Raw genomic sequence first — 14,953 nt, 5'->3', positions numbered from 1 at the left:
AGCCGCCGCTGGACCGACTATCGATTCATCCTTCAAACTAGAGTCTAATCACCAAAAGTATTGGGACACCTGACTGCTCCAGCCACGTAAAGTTGGAGGCACAATATATATTCTAATAACCTCCACTCTTCTGGGGAGATGTTCCACTGGATTTTGTGTGAGAATCATTTAGCCACAAGGGTTGTAGTAAAGACATGATGTAGGTGAGCTGATCTTTCACCATCTCCAACCCATGGAATACAGATCTTCATGGAGCTGGGTTTTTTGTCAGGATGGAACAGGTTTGGGTCTCCTAGTTCAGACGGAGGAAAATCTCATGCTAAAACATTCCAAGACTCATATACAATTGTGTCCCTCCAGGTTTGTAATAAAAGTTTGGAGAAGAACCACATCTGGCTGGAAAAGTCACTTTTTATCCATTTAATATTTTTTCAATTACCTGAGCCCTGACCTGAAGACTGTCCTGAAGATATTTATGGTGTTGTAGGAATGAACAATCAAAACATCTTACTGCGGAAGAAAATGTGACTCCAATATCATATAATCAGTTCAGGAAGACATGTCCATGTGTGATGTCTCCTGAGACATGAGAGAGAAGTGAGTCTGATCTTATGGAGATCCATCAGTGGAGAGATTTCTGGACCTGCACCACTTCCACGGTCTTCATCAGAGCGTGACGATCTGTAAAGGGCAATCATGTTCACAGTAGAAGAGTCTAAAACACACAAACACGCACTTCTTCTCTCTAAATGATCTCCACATGGGGTTCTGGTAAGACAGATTTCAGTGATGAGGACTTTTTTTGTTTTTCTCGAAAACAATTTCCATCTTCACATCATATCATACAAACGGTAAAGACGCACTAGATAGTGATTAAGATCAAAAGAAAAACACTCTGGAGAATATCTTTAATGTCCCTTTGATGTCCCTAAAATGTCCCCAAATTGTCCCTTTGATGTCCCTGAAATGTCCCTTTAATGTCCTTATCTCACCTCAGTGGGACTCATGGTAATGTTGTTCCTGCCCAGTGGAGATCCACAGGGGCAGAAAACTGAAACTGGGGCACGAATTCTCTCGGACTCGGTGTGTTTATGGCAACAACCTGTTACATCACCTGGTTACTTTTGTTGTATTCCTCTTCTCTTCTGAGGTCCTGGAGTTGTTGTGTGTGTGTGTGTGTGTGTGTGTGTGTGTGTGTGTGTGTGTGTGTGTGTGTGTGTGTGTGTGTGTGTGTGTGTGTGTGTGTGTGTGTGTGTGTGTGTGTGTGTGTGTGTGTGTGTGTGTGTGTGTGTGTGTGTGTGTGTGTGTGTGTGTGGTGAAATATTTCAAAAGGTCAGAGTGGGTCATTGGAAAATGCCTCTTCATGAAGAGTGTGTGAATTAAAGTTGAAATGATATCATCAGAGCCACATTTTATCCACACACACACACACACACACACACACACACACATTTTTCCCTCTGTAGTCATGACCACCGTTTGCTGGGACTGAGACAGCGATTGAGAGACGGCCAGCTGGCACACATCTGTATAGGGGACGAGTCTTGAGGGAAAATAAGGTGAAGCCTGTGAGATGAGGATCTGATGATCATCCTTCATTTGACCTCAGGGATTTGAACAAAATTATTGGGACACCCAACTTTTCCACCCATATGTGGTTCTTCCTCAAAACATTGGCGACACTCAGTCGAATACGAGTCTTCGGATGTGGTAGCATGAAATTTTCCTGTCACATGAACTAGGGGACCCAGACCAGTCTCCTCCAGCATGACAATCCTCCATAAAGATCTGCTTTACATGGTTTGGATTTGGTGAAAGATCTACTTCTGTAAACCCTATTGAATACCTTTGGGATGACTGAGAACATTAACTGCACCCCTGGTGGCTGAATGAATCTCCAAAAAAATCTAGTGGAAGATCTTCCCAGAAGAGTGGAACTTACTGTAAGAACACATGGAGAGTAAATTTGAAAAGGGATGTTCAAAAGGAAGCACATAGCAATCTTAGATTCGGGTGTCCACAAACGTTTGACCTATATTCATTGGGCTCCTTCCACTGAAGAAGTGGAGAAACAGGACCAGAAAAACACAAGAACTTCCTGGAGAAAGAATGAAAAGTACCAGAGCTTCATGTGAAAGTGTTTCTCCTCTAAATAAATCATCATTTTAATATTAACATTTAAACAAACTAAAATAAATGAATAGAATTGAGATCTGTTTCTGGGTCACAATGCTGAAGAAGGAGACGTTAGTTCAAGTATTTTGTCCAGCTTGGCTTTCCACACTAGGTTTCAAACGTCATCCAAAGCCACGCCTCATTAGAGCATGAGAGCCACGCCCACTCATGTCCTGAGCTTGTTTGGTTTGAGTGAGTGTGTGTGTGAGCTCGAGTCCACCCGAGCGCGCGCACACACTCACACACACGCGCACATATCTATCTATATACATATATATACACACACACACGCGCACATACAGGCACGCGTGCGCGCACATTGCAGAGGAGCTCCAGAAAAGCGCAGGAGAGCACAAGTGCGCGCTCCCACGCGTCCTCTCTCATCCTCTCCACCGCGAGCTGATGCGTGCCGTGCTGTAGAGAGAGAGAGATAGAGAGAGAGAGAGAAAGAGAGAGAAAGAGAGAGGGAGAAGGTTCTCACGGGTCATGGGAGGAAACCTGGGGTGCCACCGCTCGCTCCCGGCGGATCCCGGGGACGTGCGGCAGCGCGGACGCAAGTTCAGCGCGACCTGCAGCTTCGCGCACGTCTCCGCGCACAGCAACTCCGAGCGGCTGAACGTGAACGCGGCAGGCGAGGAAGAGCTCATGACCCTGCCCGGGGTGACCCGGACGGTCGCGCGCTCCATCGTGGAGCACCGCGCGCGCATCGGCGGCTTCCGCAAAGTGGAGGACGTCGCCCTGGTGAGCGGAATCGGAGCCGCCAAGCTGCAGCTCATCAAGCCGGAGATATGCGTGTCGAGCCGCAAGGGGGGCAACAACAACAACCACCACCACCACCACGACCAGCACGGTGACGCGCACAAGGAGAACACGGAGCAGGAGCACCGCGCGTCTTTCGCGCAACCGTGGACGCCCTGTGCGCTCCTGAACACCACGACCCCCAGCACCGAGCTGCACCTGCCCCCCGGCGGACCCGCGATCATGCAGTCCGAGCGGCCCGAAGTGCAGCCCCCACCGGGCGCGCGCCACGGCAAACCAGTGGTGCGCGTGGCCACGTGGGATCTCCAGCGCTGCTCCAGCGACAAAGCCCACAACCCCGGGGTCAAAGAGGTGGTGTGCAGGACCCTGCTGGAGCGCGAGTGAGTAAACATCTCACATCTGACATCTACATCTACATACCGTATGCAGGCTTCCAGTAGATACATAAATACATAAACATGACATAAACATGACATACGCAGGGTCAGACACAATCATACAGCCTGTAGTGCGCAGTTATTACCTACAGGAACCCTATAGGACATATCATTTAAGTATTATGTAGTTTAATACCCTATGTAGTGTATAAGAACCCTAATGAACATACTGTGATTGAACGTACCAAATACTGTGATTATAATGTCCTGCAGTACCCTATGTAGTGCACATGTAGGTTATATTAAGTACATTAGTACCCTATGTAGTGCACATGTAGGTTATATTAAGTACATTAGTACCCTATGTAGTGCACATGTAGGTTATATTAAGTACATTAGTACCCTATGTAGTGCACATGTAGGTTATAGGCAGTACTTTAGTACACTATGTAGTGCACATGTAGGTTATATTAAGTACATTAGTACCCTATGTAGTTCACATGTAGGTTATAGGCAGTACTTTAGTACCCAATGTAGTGCACATGTAGGTTATAGGCAGTACTTTAGTACCCTATGTAGTGCACATGTAGGTTATAGGCAGTACTTTAGTACCCTATGTAGTGCACATGTAGGTTATAGGCAGTACTTTAGTACCCTATGTAGTGCACATGTAGTTTATAGGCAGTACTATAGTACCCTATGTAGTGCGCATTTAGGTTATAGGCAGTATTTTAGTACACTATGTAGTGCACATGTAGGTTATATTAAGTACATTAGTACCCTATGTAGTGCACATATAGATTATAGGCAGTACTTTAGTACCCTATGTAGTGCACATGTAGGTTATATTAAGTACATTAGTACCCTATGTAGTGCACATATAGATTATAGGCAGTACTTTAGTACACTATGTAGTGCACATGTAGGTTATATTAAGTACATTAGTACCCTATGTAGTGCACATATAGATTATAGGCAGTACTTTAGTACACTATGTAGTGCACATGTAGGTTATATTAAGTACATTAGTACCCTATGTAGTTCACATGTAGGTTATAGGCAGTACTTTAGTACCCTATGTAGTGCACATGTAGGTTATAGGCAGTACTTTAGTACCCTATGTAGTGCACATGTAGGTTATAGGCAGTACTTTAGTACCCTATGTAGTGCACATGTAGGTTATAGGCAGTACTTTAGTACCCTATGTAGTGCACATGTAGTTTATAGGCAGTACTATAGTACCCTATGTAGTGCGCATTTAGGTTATAGGCAGTATTTTAGTACACTATGTAGTGCACATGTAGGTTATATTAAGTACATTAGTACCCTATGTAGTGCACATATAGATTATAGGCAGTACTTTAGTACCCTATGTAGTGCACATGTAGGTTATATTAAGTACATTAGTACCCTATGTAGTGCACATATAGATTATAGGCAGTACTTTAGTACACTATGTAGTGCACATGTAGGTTATATTAAGTACATTAGTACCCTATGTAGTGCACATATAGATTATAGGCAGTACTTTAGTACACTATGTAGTGCACATGTAGGTTATATTAAGTACATTAGTACCCTATGTAGTTCACATGTAGGTTATAGGCAGTACTTTAGTACCCTATGTAGTGCACATGTAGGTTATAGGCAGTACTTTAGTACCCTATGTAGTGCACATGTAGGTTATAGGCAGTACTTTAGTACCCTATGTAGTGCACATGTAGGTTATAGGCAGTACTTTAGTACCCTATGTAGTGCACATGTAGGTTATAGGCAGTACTTTAGTACCCTATGTAGTGCACATGTAGGTTATAGGCAGTACTATAGTACACTATGTATTGCACATGTAGGTTATAGGCAGTACTATAGTACCCTATGTAGTTCACATGTAGGTTATAGGCAGTACTTTAGTACCCTATGTAGTGCACATGTAGGTTATAGGCAGTACTTTAGTACCCTATGTAGTGCACATGTAGGTTATAGGCAGTACTTTAGTACCCTATGTAGTGCACATGTAGGTTATAGGCAGTACTTTAGTACCCTATGTAGTGCACATGTAGGTTATAGGCAGTACTTTAGTACCCTATGTAGTGCACATGTAGGTTATAGGCAGCACTATAGTACCCTATGTAGTGCGCATGTAGGTTATAGGCAGTACTATAGTACACTATGTAGTGCACTTGTAGTTTGTAGACATGTTCTGTGAGTATGATGTTCTTCAGCACCCTCAGCACAGAGGAACTCAGGCATGTATCCCAGAAGGCCTCTCTGTAGAGTCAAGAGAGAGAGTCAAGAAGCTTTTATTGTCATTTCAACCATATATAGCTGATGCAGTACACAGTGAAATGAAACAACGTTCCTCCTGAACCCAGGTGCTACATAGAACAACATAAAACAAACAGTACAGAACAGAAGAACACAGGGCCGAGAACTAAGATCCTCGCCACATAAAGTGCATGTGTGCAGCTGGTGCAAACAGTGCAAAAGACAACACAGGACAGTGCAGGACAACACAGGACAGTGCAGGACAATACACAATACACAAAATATAAAATTAAAAATAGAAATAGCTCCGCCAGTAAAACCTGTCGTAACAGAATAAGGTGCAGTGTAAACAGAAAGATGTAAACAGAATTTGTGCAATTCAGCAGCAGCAGTAATCAAGAATAGATTTAACAGTAACCAAAGGATTTGGACAGAATATTGTGCAAAATAACAAGTCCCGGAATCAGCAACAGACGGCATGTAAACATTTTGCGATCGTGAAAAATGTGATTGGTATTGAAACCTGGGTGAACGAAGTGTATGATGGGTGTTGAGTCCGGTTTGTGCGGATCAGTAACACAGTTGTGTGTAAGAGTGTGTGTGTGTGTGTGTGTGTGTGTGTGTGAGAGAGAGTTCAGTTCAGTTCTTTGTAACTGAATGTAGTGCACTACATTACAGTAGAGTCGCTCTCTTCTTTCTGCAGTGATCATGGATTTAGGACGAATCCCAGGCGGCTCCTTATTGAAGACTAAAAGTGTGTTTTGAACTGATTTCGATGTTTTCGTGAGGATTTTTGGTGGCAAATGTGTTTAATGTGTTTGGAGAGACGTTTATGTGTATTTTTACGTGTATATCATGGCTGAAGCGCAACTTGGACTTCCTCATAAAAAACCGTTGTGTGTGTGTGTGTGTGTGTGTGTGTGTGTGTGTGTGTGTGTGTGTGTGTGTGTGTGTGTGTGTGTGTGTGTGTGTTTTACTAGTCTTTATTGAAGTGACCAAAAGTTGAGGGACAGACACAGTGTGAGACAGACAGTGTGAGACAGAAAGAGTGAGACAGATAGAGAGAGAGACAGACAGACAGCGTGAGAGACAGACAGAGTGAGAGATAGAGACAGAGAGAGTGAGAAACAGCATGACAGACGGAGTGAGACAGACGGAGTGAGACAGACGGAGTGAGACAGACAGAGTGAGAGACAGAGTGAGACAGATAGTGTGAGAGATAGAGACAGACAGAGTGAGAGACGGAGAGAGTGAGAGATATTTGCTCTCTGTTTAAACAATGTTGTAGCGGGTTTTTTTGGGAAACTTGACCGGATTCTCCGTCCTGGAAGATGAGGGTTTAGTCTGAAGATAATGTTGTCCTTTTGCTTTTTATGATGCACTCAAATAAACCTGTCCACTGCAAACCAGAAGACACTCAGACACTCATCCATCTCTCATTTATATTTATATCATGTGTTTGTTCTTTTATTCAGTTCTCACTCACATGATCCAGATATGGACCTCAGTGAGCAACAGCGTGGAGTTTTTCATGACTTTGCACAAATTACTGCATATCTGTGTGTGTGTGTGTGTGTGTGTGTGTGTGTGTGTGTGTGTGTGTGTGTGTGTGTGTGTGTGTGTGTGTGTGTGTGTGTGTGTGTGTGTGTGTGTGTGTGTGTGTGTGTGTGTGTGTGTGTGTGTGTGTGTGTGTATTTGTATGTGTGTAGGTGTGTTTGTATGTGTCAAAGTTCTCCTGGTTAGTATTTCAGTAGTTTCTGTTCAGCACTGCAATCCCTGGTCTCTGGTCTCCAGTAAGATCTTAATAAAAGAACAGAATAAGAACACGAATGCATTTGTGGTTCCTTTTCTGAGAACACTGAAGGCACAGATGTCCTTCCAACATGGACTTCAGTGGTAGACACTAGGACATGATCTGCATATGATTGGTGGTATAGGTGGGACTGGAGAAGCTGTAGAGACTGGTGTATTTGGTGGGACTGGAGAGATTGGAGAGGCTATACAGACTGGGAGAATGCTTGTAATGGTGGTATTGGTGGGACTGGAGAGACTGGGAGAATGCTGGTATTGGTGGGACTGGAGAGACTGGGAGAATGCTGGTAATAGTGGTATTGGTGGGACTGGAGAGACTGGGAGAATGCTGGTATTGGTGGGACTGGAGAGACTGGGAGAATGCTGGTAATGGCGGGACTGGAGAGACTGGGAGAATGCTGGTAATGGTGGGACTGGAGAGACTGGGAGAATGCTGGTAATGGTGGGACTGGAGAGACTGGGAGAATGCTGGTAATGGTGGGACTGGAGAGACTGGGAGAATGCTGGTAATGGTGGGACTGGAGAGACTGGACTGAGCTCCACCATTTTTAATGTATACTATAAATCGCTTTTTAAAAAAAAGTGACGTATTTTTTCATGGGTTGTAGATGACATATAGTCGCAGATACGCTGCTTACACTGTGGCGTAAGAGGAATAAAACACATCAGGATCAGAAAACATCATGCTGGAAGTGATCAGAAGTGTTGGCACCCAATGTGCATTTAGTACAGTTTTTCTCCTTTGAGATTTTCTTTGAGAAAACAGAGCGACTGTGAGGCTTCTAAATACACAATCTCTCCGCATCCCCCAGGGGCTAAAGGTTCTGTCTTGTGGAATCTCCTCTTTTTTTCCAGTCCTGACATTCTTTGTGTGAGTGTGTGTGTGTGTGTGTGGTCAGGAAACTGGGTCAGTCCTATCAAAAGCTTTACTGATTACTGAGTGAACATATGATCTGATGGGTCCTTGCTGTGTGTTTTCTGTTCTCTGGTGCTCGAGTCTGAGACTGAGGGCAGGTCGGATGTGACCTGTATTAGCCTCGGTCACCACGTCTTCACATCTCCAAGCCATTAATTACATGACGGAACACACCACTCCCTCCTGCAATCTCCCTGATGCATGTAGGCCAAAGGGAAACTGGGTAGCAAACAGTCTGCTTTGGAGGTTACATAAGTTCATCTCTCAGAAAGCACTGGAGACGCTTACTCATAAATGTCCTACAGTAACCCTGCTCCCACACATACACACACACACACACACACACACACACACACACACACATGCACGCACACATGCGCACGCCCTGAAAGACAAACAGCCTGGTTCATTTCCATAACGCTGTTAGCTTTTCCCTGTTTACCTGTATGACATAGGTGTCCACAATGCAGCAACATTTTTTTACAGGACTGAATATGTCTCAGCTCCACCACATGTCCTCTGATCATCCATATTACACTGAATTTATGGGTACCATTTTTGGGATCTCCATTTCGACTGGTCAGAAGGTTCATTCGTTTGTCTAGAAAAGCAACTCTGACACTGGGTCCGGTCTCGTTTCTATTGTAACGGACATAGAGACTGGTTTCGGTGCATCTGAAGCATAAATAAAGTGGAATTCTTGTATAAGCAGGAAATCTTCCTCATGGAGATGTTTTGGTTGAAGAAGCATTTAGGGAAAGAGCCTCCAGTGTCAGACAGTTGAGTGTATGTGAGACACTCTAGAGTTTCCCAGTCATGTGACAAGCGTTTATATATATATATATATATTCACAGATTCACCAATGTCATGCATTGATTTAAAAATGTGTTAATCGGACACAAGTTGGCATTTGATTCGTTCTTCGCGTCATTCTAGAAAAACTATTAACTGTGGTAACTGCTGTAAATATCTCGGGCCTTGTTATTGTCCTACAAGGACACGCCCCCTTGAGTGCTTTTTGCATACATACTGAAGTGCTGTTGTAATGAAACTGATATTATTGGACAGACGGCAGGAGGACAGCGTCTTCTAACCATCTGTAAAAATATATAGACGTATTCTGTATGATGATGATGATGATGATCATCGAATCTTGTTCTACAGTTTAATTATGTTATGAGGCTTTAGTGGACGCTCTGGACTTTTGCAAACAGGCCGAGCTGCTGAACATTTCACTCAAATCAATGCAAAAGGAAGGGAAATGCGGCAAGCAACTTTCAAAACATGTCAGTGCATCACCCGAACGCCTTCACGCCGTCCCGCCAAACACGAGTGGAGAAACTGAAAGCAGGCCAACACACTTCTACAAGTTGTGGCTGCTTTAATTCGGTTTCTTTGGCCTGATGAAAGCAGAGGTAACCTGAGGTCAGGCTGATTAGATCACACCAACCCACTGCCTCTCAGCAGACTGATACTCGCTTCTGTTTACATTTACGCCATTTGGCAGACGCCCTTATCCAGAGCCACTTACATCGATCTCAATCATACAGCTGAGCAGATATGCGGTTTGTGGCCTCATTTAGGGGCTCAGGATTGGCAGCTTGGTGTGGCTGGGATTTGAACTCACAACCATCAGATTCAAAGTCCAATGCTTTTAATTACGTTAGTTTTTTTTCCACTAGATTTTGTGGAGCACAATTTGTGTTATTAAAGTCAGGTAATAATGGAAGTGAGAGGGTGAGGAGGGCTGGGGTGCGAGTGTGTGTGTCAGCGTTCACATTCATCCCAAAGGTGTTCAAAAGGGTTGGAGCTCTATAGCAGGAGATCTTCCACAAACTTCCAACCCATGTAAAACAGATCTTCATGGAGCTGGCTTTGTGCACAGGAGCATCTTCATGCTGGAGGAGACTGGTTTGGTTTGTCAAGAGACAAACACACAGATACAATTGTGTGTCTCTGACTCAGGGCTGCTGTTCTAGACAAACGAATGAACCACAATTTTGTATGATGGATCCACTCCGCATAACCACAATTATGGTGTCAGATTAATAATCAGAACATATCTAATGGAGCTGAGGAGAAGTTTGGCTCCTCATTAGCATCAGGTCCAAGTCGTGTAAATCCAGCGTGAAGGTAAAACTAATCAGCGAACGTGTTGAAGGACCTGCCAGTCATCCATGAGCACTCTGATCACATCAGTTCAACCAGCCTGATGATGAAATCAGTGTGATTGTGTTACCAGTGTGTGTGTGTGAGTGAGTGTGAGTGTGAGGGGTGTGCAGGGTTTGAGAGTAATCTAAGCAGTGCAAATAAGAGAGTTGCAAAACAGGAGAAAAAAAAAGCGTAGATAATTCGAAATTTCCAAGCTCCAATGATTCAGCTGATTTTTAGTTTTTTTGTAAACCTCTGGTTATGTATGTGCTCTGAATTAAACAGATGTTAAGGTATGAACATGGTTGCTCTGTGGTTGAGGCATTGGCCTTTGGCTCTGAAGGTCATGAGTTCAAATCCCAGCCACACCAAGCTGCTGCTCTTGGGCCCCTGAGCAAGGCCCTTAAACCATAGCTAATGGATAAATGTAAGTCGGTCTATAAAAGTTTTTCTTCAGGAATTATGGCAATACATTTTTTTATAATCTTTTCCTACTTCGCAAATAGTCGTGTGCTCTGTCCAATCAGCTCGCAGCCTGAGGTATCTGACGAGACTCATTTAGATTTGTTGTAGTGTTTGTGGACTTCATGATAGTGTTGTGTTTTTGAGAGTAATGCATTTATTTATTTATTTATCCACACTAAATGATTTATTCCAGTTCGGGGTGCAGTGGATCCCAGAGTCAGGAAACGCAGTCCTGGATGAAGTGCTGGTCAAGTACAAATTAGAGAAATTACTCCACAATAACTGCGTTGTTTTAGCAAACGCAAAGAAAAAATCCACTTAGACACAGGGTGAGAACATGCAAAACACAGGATGGGACCCAAGACCTGAAGTCAGGAATGCCACCTATTCCACTTTTCCAATGAAGACGTTGTGATTAAGTCTTATCTTCAATCCTGGTGACCAAAAGTCCTAACAGAGTGTGAAAAACCACCTGCGATTAGTTGATAATTTGCTGCACACCTGAACATATCAGGACCTCTTTATTTATTTAGCTCTATAAACATCATTATAATTACATCCCTGATGAGTAGGTCGGGGAAAAATACTCCCCGAGGAGATATGTGGGAGAGACACCTGGGGAGGAACCAGACTCTACAGGGAACATGTGAAATTATTGATCATTACTCTTTCATTATACCAGTGTGAAGAGTGGATTGTGATTGGATGGAGGTTAAGGTGTGAGTTCAGAGTGTTGAACAGGCAGGTAGATTTTGGGTGTCAGTGAAATGTATATTGTTATTGTAGACATTTCCTAACTAAGTGAACTTCATGGAGGATTTGATGAACTGGAGAAGAAGACGAAATAGTGAAATGGAACAAAAAACAGCAATCTTCTGGCACTACTTTATGATTCGGAGCAGCATAATTCTAGCTGTAAAAGGCAGTATATTAAATGCAAGCGTTTTCTAGAAGTTGACCAATTAATCAACATCGACATTTGATTGCTGAAACTATCAGCTATCAGCAAAAATTTATACCGATAGTTTTTCCGGGTTGCGTTATACAGTACGAGAGCGGCCTCTAGAGGCGAATCGCTGATGCCATATGCTGTTTTTGTCTTTTTTTATTAATTTTGGCTATAGCTGTTTTTATTTATTTGAAGTGTTACTTTTTGTTTGAATTTTTCCACAATATTTATTGAATGAATATATTCTAGTATGTTTTTATGATTCGGTACTTTTTTGTAATAAAATGTAGTACTATTTTACATAGTGGTTTTTTTTTGTTTTTTTGTTTATCTAGTATCCATTTAAAAAAAAAAAAAATTTAGTTGATTACTTATAATAATGAGCACGATTCAACCTAGATATTGGTATCGGTAAAAACCACTATCGGTCGACCTCTATCTATGATCTAAGTCAGGGGTTTCCAATCTTTTCCAGAAAGGGCCAGTGTGGGTGCAGGTTTTCATTCCAACCAATCAATGGTCACACATGATAGTCATTGAAAATGAAGATCATTAGATTTGAACAGGAGGAATTTGGTGTGGACTTGCTTAGTTGTAATAAAAACCTGCACCCACACTGGCCCTTTCTGGACAAGATTGGAGACCCCTGATCTAAGCTGATAATCCACGACTAGATCTGAGGCCTGGCACCGTTATATTGCTCTCTGCTTAGAATGTAGACTGATTTGTGTAGCATTTAACATGTTATTTTTTTTTATCATTTCTACCCTGTATAATCTCTACAGACTCTGAGGCAGTACTCATGTGGTGATCACGTGTATGCTGGATACACGTGGGGCCTCGTGGAAATAGCCACTGTATGAAGATAAACAGGAGTCTGTGGGAGAGTTTTGGGGTTTAGTGTTTGGAATTTCTGCACACTTTATTAGGAATAATCGATGGACTGCTTAATAATCGGTGCTTCTATTTCAATTAAATGTTTTAATATTCTAAATTTCTACTAAATTTTAAGTCACGGAAACACATAAACAATCATTATCCAGCCGGTGCACACAGCGTCCTGACTCTCCAGTGTACGGCGAAGGTGACGTGAGAATGCTCTCTCGTGGTCTCGTGGCCAGGGGTAACAAAGCCCTGCCTCACACTCATCCCAGCTTTCAGATCGTTTGGGAAGCTGAGATTGATAATAGAGGTTGATTACAGTAGTAACATGCAGGACAGATTCTTCCTGTTATAAAGAACTTTCTACAGTGTTCCAGTCAATTCTACTGGGGTTATTTGGGTATATTGTTGCATTCTCTTTTCTTTCTATTATAATTCATTCTATTTCATTCGTTTCTATACATTCTGTACGTTCTCCTGTTGTCCTGAAGGAGACCCATTCCAGCTTCATGAAGATCTGCTTTCCATTGGTTGGAAGTATGAGGAAGATCTCCTGCTATAAACATATTGAACACTTTTGGGGTGAATGTGAACGCTGACTGCACCCAAGACCTTCTGGCCTTCTCACCTACATCAGCACTTGACTTTAACTAACACCTTTGTAGCTGAATGAATCTCCACAAAATCTAGTGGAACATCTTCCCAGAAGAGTGGAGCTCATAAGAGTGAATGTGGACTATTTATGGTATGAGACGTTCAAAAAGGAGCACATAGCAATCTTATGGTCAGGTGATGGACTTTTAGCCATGTGGTGTATCTAACCTGGTGTGAAAGAAAATGGATTAGACTAGTAATATAAAATGTGTGTGTGTGTGTGTGTGTGTATTTTAGTTTGGTTTGGTATGTTGTTTATAAGTCAGGAGCAGCCTAAGTTCATTTCCAAGATAAGACTTCCTAAAGACTTCCCCATGCACTTTTTTTTTATTTATTTATTTATTTATTTTATTTTTTTTTGTGTGTGACACTGAGCTTCCTGTTTTCCTCAGAAACAGGAAGTGGATGTTTTTGTTAGCATCGCTAAGCAAAAAGAAGTGATGATGCAGTTGATCTGCTTGCTTTCTAAACACAAGAGTTTCCAAAGAGACCGTGTCTGTGATGAGTTGTTGAGGTTCACGTGTCATCATATAAACCCCACCCCCTCCACACACACACACACACACACACTCACACTCCACACTGACGTATATTCTTTCTCATTTACCTTTATTTTGGAAAAGCCGTCTCATAATAAAGTGCGACTCTTAACGGAGAAAAACGCTGATGTATCGTTTTCCCCTCTGCTTGTCTATGAACTATAGTGACCCCATTGTACATCAGTGGTCACATGCTGTTAATGTGCTAATGCTAATTTTTGGTTTCTTAGTTAACTGCTAGTTCACGTTTCTCACTTATTACTTCATAGCTTTTTCCTTCCCCTTCCCCAACCTAACGGCCTCACGAAGAACTTTTGAGGGGCACAACAGTTGGTTATGTTTAGAGTTTGTGTTACATGCAGTGTTGGACAGTTCTGAAGTAAATGTGATTAGTAACTGTACTTAAGTAGCTTTTTCACTGTACTTTACTGAAGTGTTTCCATTTGGGGAGACTTTTACTGTACTTCTCTACATCTGAAAGTCAAATATCTTATTTTTTAACAGCGGTGAATGAAGTATAAAAGCATGTAGTTGAGTTAAAGTAGAGATTCATGAGGTAAAATGTGACTCCAGTAAAAGTAAAAGTGTCCTTTTAAACCTTCACTTGAGTAAAAGTACAAAAATATTTGCCTTCAAATAAACTTAAGTCTCCAAAGTACTGATTTATTATGACTATAATGTTCCTCTAATCACTATTATTACTTTTTTATCTTCTTTATCAGCTGTAAAAACTTATAATCAACTACTTAAAATAAAAACGTGTATTAAGGTCACGTGTGTGGTGGTGAGTTCGAGTCTGGAGTTCCTTCATCATTTATTCCTCTCTAAATGTTCTGCTTGATGTTGAACTGATGCTGAACTGTATGTTGGTGATCAGTAGATGCACAGAGCGCCGATCAGAACACGTGTAAAAAAAACGAGCGCTCGATCCTGATTGGTGTGTGTTTCACCAGTTACGTTTTTATCCTCATAAATAAAAAGGAACGACTGATTTCACAGTAAAAGGAA

General features: G+C 42.3%; 1 protein-coding gene across 1 annotated transcript in view; it reads left to right on the top strand.

Moving 5' to 3' along the window:
• The first annotated feature begins 2,329 nt into the window (after positions 1 to 2,329).
• eepd1 (endonuclease/exonuclease/phosphatase family domain containing 1) overlaps positions 2,330 to 14,953 on the top strand; it is a 22,935-nt gene continuing 10,311 nt past the window's right edge. Inside the window, exon 1 of the mRNA XM_083545236.1 lies at positions 2,330 to 3,314. Within this exon, the coding sequence (XP_083401362.1) occupies positions 2,662 to 3,314 (653 nt within the window). The 5' untranslated portion in view covers positions 2,330 to 2,661. The remainder of the gene's footprint in view (positions 3,315 to 14,953) is intronic.

The sequence above is a fragment of the Silurus aristotelis genome, assembly GCF_946808225.1.
Source record: "Silurus aristotelis genome assembly, chromosome: 6".
NCBI classification, from domain to species: Eukaryota; Metazoa; Chordata; class Actinopteri; order Siluriformes; family Siluridae; genus Silurus; species Silurus aristotelis.
This window is presented reverse-complemented; position numbering and strand designations above follow the sequence as displayed.